Source organism: Lathyrus oleraceus, chromosome 2 (assembly GCF_024323335.1).
Source record: "Lathyrus oleraceus cultivar Zhongwan6 chromosome 2, CAAS_Psat_ZW6_1.0, whole genome shotgun sequence".
Taxonomy (NCBI): domain Eukaryota; kingdom Viridiplantae; phylum Streptophyta; class Magnoliopsida; order Fabales; family Fabaceae; genus Lathyrus; species Lathyrus oleraceus.
Window position 1 is genome coordinate 74,483,716 of NC_066580.1, and position 6,610 is coordinate 74,490,325.

General features: G+C 33.6%; 2 protein-coding genes across 2 annotated transcripts; one reads left to right on the plus strand and one right to left on the minus strand.

The window, feature by feature from the left end:
• The first annotated feature begins 370 nt into the window (after window positions 1-370).
• LOC127118193 (uncharacterized) lies at window positions 371-2,326 on the plus strand. The gene is made up of 2 exons (XM_051048351.1): window positions 371-1,852; window positions 1,956-2,326. Exons 1-2 carry the CDS (start codon window positions 828-830, stop codon window positions 2,209-2,211), a joined length of 1,281 nt encoding a protein of 426 aa, XP_050904308.1. The 5' UTR covers window positions 371-827; the 3' UTR covers window positions 2,212-2,326.
• A 140-nt stretch (window positions 2,327-2,466) lies between these two features.
• On the minus strand, window positions 2,467-6,244 carry LOC127118194 (glycosylinositol phosphorylceramide mannosyl transferase 1). Its single transcript, XM_051048352.1, has 5 exons — window positions 5,440-6,244; window positions 4,034-4,430; window positions 3,426-3,589; window positions 3,238-3,308; window positions 2,467-2,926 (listed from the first exon to the last, which is right to left on the minus strand). The coding sequence occupies exons 1-5, from the start codon at window positions 5,664-5,666 to the stop codon at window positions 2,766-2,768; spliced, it is 1,020 nt and encodes a 339-aa protein (XP_050904309.1). The 5' UTR covers window positions 5,667-6,244; the 3' UTR covers window positions 2,467-2,765.
• Between the last annotated feature and the right edge of the window lie 366 nt (window positions 6,245-6,610).

Here is a 6,610-nt window from a genome sequence, read left to right on the forward strand (position 1 = left end):
GCACCTGCCCTAACCAATCTAATTGGCGCCTCCATTCAATTTTTAAGAGGAGTTTCCAATTCAATTGACGACTCCTTCTAAAAGTGGGATAGTTTGAGAATTTTTTTAAAATCAGTAGTATTTTGGAAATTTCCTTTAAAAAATGGGTTATTTTCGTAAAAAATTCACGAGGTATAGTTTGTTACCAATTTATAAACTATTTCTAGATTAAATATCAATCCAAATTACACGTCCAAAAGTGAGATTTTAATGCATGCCAGTAAGATCACAAAGGAACCATTCATTCAAACCCAAAAAAGTGCACAGAATCCTTTCTCAAAAGACAATTGCATCATCCAGAAACTTATCAATCAAATATCTTACCAAAATATCCATTAAAAAAATCACAAATTCACAAACAAATAAATGTACTTTTTCCAAAATAAATACCTGAGAAACTTTATCTCATTGCCACGTTAACTAGACCCCACGTGTTATCCCCTCCACTTTTTCAGTTCAACGAAACCTTGTACGGTTCTTCAATTCTTGTGAACCCATTTGAGATTGTAGATTTTTACATAGTTTTTACCATAAAAGGATCGTTTTTTCTTAACCCCTTTTGTTTGTATTTCTCAATTTATCAAAAATTGTTGTCATCTGATTGAACTTTTGTTAGAGAAAAGACAAACTTTTTGTGTTACCCTTTTGAATTTTCTCTATTATATGCACGGATTTCCCATGGTTTTGATATAAATTTGATGAAAAATGCTCTTTGGGTGAAAGGGTTTTTTAGTGTGAAGTTGATCGTTGTTTTTTCTTTGATTTCTGTAAGAAATCTGTAATCAAACATGAGTACAAGTGTTTCTCTCAATCTTGAATGTTGGAAACTGAGAACCCTCTATTCTCTTCCCTCTGATTCATGGAAATCACCTCGTTCAGTTTCTTGTCCTACACAGAAACATGTTACTGAGAGGAACAAAATGAATGGTTTTTCTTTTTCCTTGTTGTCTAGGTCAAGGAGCTTGAAGGGTAAAAGAGTAAATCGTGCCTGTTCTTGTTCTGCTGTTTTTGATGATTTTCATTTTGACAGTGAAGAAAATGGAAGAGAAATCTTGGAGCCTTCTTTACTTGGTATTCAACCTGAACCACCTAGTTGGCCAGAGAGAGAAGAGATTTTGAGACTGAGTTTTGAAAGGAGAGTGAAAAGTGTTGGAATCCCTTTGTCTATTAGGATGATTAAGAAGAAGCTGCAATTGGAACAAGGTTTTAAGGAAGAATCAAGTGAATTGAATAATTGTTCTGTTAAGAAGAGTTTTGGGTCTTTGTTGTTTATTCTTCATGAGCTTCAGAATCATGCTTTGCAAACAAGGGAATCACTTTGTGGTGAAGATTTGAAAAGTGTAATGGTTAAGCTAAATAGAGAAATGGATGATTCATTTGTGTGGTTGTTTCAACAGGTTTACAGTGAGACACCATCTCTCATGGTTGATGTTATGGTTTTCATAAGCAACTTTTCTGTGTTTTCTATGTATAACAACAATATTGTTAAGGATGTGAGTGAAGTACTACATGGTGTTGTGGTTCAAGATGAGTGTGTTAAGGAGGAGTTGACAGAAGAGGAAGAAAAGTTATGGAATTCTATGATTGAGGAAGCTTCAAAGATGCAAAAAGAATTGAGGGGTGAAGTTTTGTATCATGAAACAACGATGAAGTTTGTGGCACCAGTTTGTGTGGAGATTGAAGGGGATCAATATGAGGAATATGAGAAAACTGAGGCTTATTACAAAAAGCATATAATCCTTTCACCTTACAATTCACTTCTTCTGTCAAACTATGCACAGTTCCTCTTCCTTGTTCTTCATGACAATGATGGGTGAGTTCTTAGAATCCAATGATGTTGTACATGAGTTATTATTTGTAGTTTTAGAGTTACATGTTTTATTTATCACTGATTAAACTTGTCTCTATGAGTACAGTGCTGAAGAATACTACAAAAAATCAGTGCTAGTGGAGTCACCAGAGGGTGAAGCATATTGTAGATATGCTGATTTCTTGTTGTGGATAAGAAAGGATAATTGGGCAGCAGAATTGAGATATCTACAAGCATTGGAATCAGATCCTGGCAACACTTATTATTTGTCAAAGTATGCTAGTTTCCTTTGGAATACTGGTGGACAACAAGACAATAGTACTAGCTTTCCTATAGAAGAATTAGATAACTTACAAATATGATATTCTTCATATTGTCTATCTATTTATCCCACTTTAATTTAATAAGCTGTTTTTCTTGAATGAGAAGTGGTGTAAGAATATGCTGATTGTTGCTCTGCTATAAAGCTGTCTAAAATTTTACATTGTGTTATTAACAGTTCATTCATGCATAAGAAAGTGTAGTTTTTCTTGTCAAAATCACAGTGATACACCATGATTATGTTAAACAACATCATCGTCAGGACAAACATCATTCTATTAGGTTAACACACGAGATGAAATTCAATTTCTAAGAATTTAATACCCCTCAATATTCTACTACATTACAAAATCTTATTCTAAGGGACAAAAAACACCCTTACTTAGAATGCTGACTTGCATTACACGTCAATATTACAAGAAATCAACCTAAGGAACTTGCTAAAACAGTGCCAAAAAGCAAGAATTGTGTATAAAAAGATTCAATATCATACAGCTCTATTGACTAACATGAACTCGGTAACTGAACTAGCTACTGAACACTAATTGACAACAGTGGAATTTCTAAAAATGCAAAGAAAATTACAATCTACTAATCACCAAAACCAGACATTGCGACTATCAACTGCCTTCACTGAAGTATATACCAAGGGCATCCGCCCGAACATGGCGGTAAATATGTTGACACACTCTGATCGTCGTATACTATGACCTCCCAAACTACTAATTCCTGTTGATCCAATCTCGTATATTTTGCCTGTAACAAAGACAAAATCAACCAAGTAATTAACATCTCATATCTATTATCTTTGTTGTATGAATGGCATATATCAACATGGTTTAGAATCAACGAGTAGTGTTCGGTTTTTATCACCACGATGGACAATATTAAAACAAGCATTAGCATGGATCTTTACACTCAACTACTTCCTTTTGTTACTGCTATTGCATTTTTGTATGCTAACAAGATAAACCAAAACCAGCTTATTCACTGGAAAAAAAGTGCATATACATTTTGAGGAAGTGAAGTTGAGGGAAATGTAATAAGATACAGAGTTGTTAGATTACCTTTAACCCATAAAGGGGGTGCACCAGTTGCATTTGCGACAAGAAAAGACATTGCAATATCTTCACAGTTCCTGGTAAATCAATTGAATTACTGAGAAATAACAAAATAATTGGATCTAGAGTTTGAAAGATTGAAATCTGATAAGAATTAAGGTAGTTGGTGGTGTGTGTTCAGTTCAGAAAAAAACCTGTTCTTAGTTACATATTCTCTAATCGATGATGGCATCTCATTTGTGTAGAGACTGAAATACTTTTTGTGAAAGAATGCTGCCTTGGAGAGCACCATGCTATATGTACCCGTCCACCACACAGACCACCATCCGCCATATCTAAACTTGGTGTCTTCACCGTTCTGCAAGAACATTGAATAACTTGAAATATTAGCGTTACGAGTTATTTTGATATTTTTCCTCTCTCTGAAATAAACATGAGAAAAATGATATACCAAACTTAACAGACATTAATTATTAGGTTTAAAGATGCAAACATGACTAGCAGCTTCTGTCCCCGGATTACGATGAGGGTCAGCTTTAGAAACGAAATTATACACGTGATATACAAAATGTGTTAATTATGTTGTTGTGCCAATAAGGATTCTTGCTCAAATTTAAAATGAATCTGCATACCATGTTTCACAAAAGTACGCTTTCTATGTTTTGCAAATTATTGCGGTGCAAGCAGAAGAGGAAATGATGCATGAAGATTATTTTTATAATAGAAGCAGCATTAAAGACGTATTGAGTGACCAAATTATCAAGTATAATGGACATTCATCTAGTTAAAAAATAAACCATACCAATGAATCTGCCCAATGTACACGAGGTACAAACCCCACCATTGCATTTGGTGCACTTTGCCAAACATCAAATGCAAATTCCACTGAAGAGCAAGGAAATATGACATCGTCGTCAATAGAAAAGACAGCATCAGTCTCCAAATCCTTAATTTCTTTAAATCTATTGTTCAAACTGTCTTCTTTGTAGATATCAAACCTCAACTTCACATATCGTCCATCTCTAGACTTGGATTTTACAGCTTGGTATAGAAATTTTAGAAGACTTTCTGATGGAGGCTCGGGTTCACTCCACACAATATGTACTGAATCAAGTCGAGGACAAGATGAATAATGTTTGATAGACTGCTTTAAGAGATCATATCGCTTCCATGTGTTCATTACAATAGAATATCCTTTCCTGCAAACAAAGCATAAACAACAATTACTCCTCTGGTATTACAGCAACAAACTCTCAGTGCTCTGAAAATAAAATTTAGAAACTAAAAGTCAACCCCAGATTTTGTTCTTTTGTTCAGTTTTCCCTTTTCTCCAATTTCATGGTAAGGTGACTTTGAAAGCTCACCAAGAAATGATGACGGGCAATATTAAGCTACGAAGTACGGACACAGACACGAACACCCGACACGACACCGACACGTCAACACCAGTAGTAATTTAAAAAAAATGAATAAATTGAATGTAAAACCACATTTGTCTGTGTCAGACTCAGATACGTCTTTTTTCAGAGGTGTTGGTGCTACAGAGATATTAAGTGCGGGTTTGAATTCATGGTTCAGAGGGCGAAAACTGTTTACCTTCCCTCAAACATTACCTTCTCTAAAACTTGACTAAAATTTCAATGTTTGAATATTTTGAATCAAAATTGATATTTTCTCTCTACACTATCAAGTTCATACCGAAATTTGACCAAATCAATACTGAAATATGACCAAATCAATATTGATATTCAAATGTTTTGACAAAATTTACAGCACCAAAAGCTCATACAGAACATGTAACTCCTTCAGAACTCAGAATCTGATTTCAATCTATAAACAACACAGCTCTATTCACCTGAATCCATTGTTTCCAAATCCGAATCCTAAACATTAACTATCATTTAATCATATCCCTAATTTTCTATCCAAAATGAACTTAATCTTCAAATCAAGCCAATAACCTACTTCTAGTTCTATTCAACCCTATAAAGTAAACCCTATTATTATAAACCAAAAGACAACAATTAAAACCAAACAGAATCTTAATCCCAAACACTTATATGGAAATTCCATAAAAAATAAAAAAAAATAAACGAAACTTTGTATCTTTCCAACAAAATAAAACATTTTTATAATCAAACCAAAACAAATATAATTTATTTTCATTGGTGCAATAAGTATTATTAAAAAGGAAGAAGAAAAACGAACCTTGAATCAGTGAAACGACGAAGTGGAGGAGTTTGATTATGATTATTATTATCATTATTATTACTACTCCATAATAAGAAAGTTGAACCAGTTGTTGAAAATGCGAGAAGCGTTAACGCGACGCAAAAAAACAGCAAAAGCTTGATCTTCATTGATTTAACGGTGGAGATCGCAAGTAACCGAAACCTTTGCTCAATCCGACGGTTCAACCAACAGCTCCCTCTCATCACCGCCGGTAATAAGAAGAATAAAAAAAACAAAACCCGGTGATCTTAGTTGTTTCGAACCGGTTCGGTTCAGTGGCGAACCAAAACGCACTCCATTTCGAACCGGAGCTTCGGTTTCAGGCTCGGTGAAGACGAAGCAGAACGAGGTTGAATTAGGATTAGGATTAGGATTAAGAATTCAGAAACTGTTAGGTTCCAACAACGCATGGATCGTTGAGGAAACAAAAACTCAGGTGTTGGTTGGATGCCACGTGGATGGTTTAATCGCCGTTGGATGATCGGATCAAGAATTCAGAAACGGGATGGTCTCTTCGGCTATGGTGTTTTTTTTTGTTTCGCAGAAATCAGAGTTCACGCATTTCTATATTCTGCACGCTAGTATATGAAGGGAATTGAATGCGGTTAAAGTTTCAATTTTGTGTTTTAGACGGTGTTTGGAACGAAGGAAAGGAAGGGGAGTGAAAGGATGGAAAACATGTAAAGCGAAAATGTCTGTGAAGTTTGGTTATTTGGCGTTGCGTAGGAAAGAGATCTCTCTGATTGGAACAAAATGAATGAAAAGGAAAGATCTAGTTCAATGAATAGATTGAGACTACCTGTGTTTGTCATTTTATCCATTTTTTTAATAATAATTAGTAATAATTCTTATTAATCAGATATTCGTGCACTTCAACGAATAAATTTATTTGATAAGATATTAAAATTCTATATCATTTTAAAATAAATTATTTAATTATAAAATAAATAATTATTATATAAATTAATTATTTAAATAATTATATAAAAAGAATATAAAAAAATATAAGATAAAAAAAAGGAAATTATATCCTCAAATAAAGATAATAATTAATTTAAAACTATATGAATTATTTTTTCGTTTGTATTATCTATTAATCTTCAACAAAAATGAGAATTAAATTAAAACTATTTATTATTTGAAATTA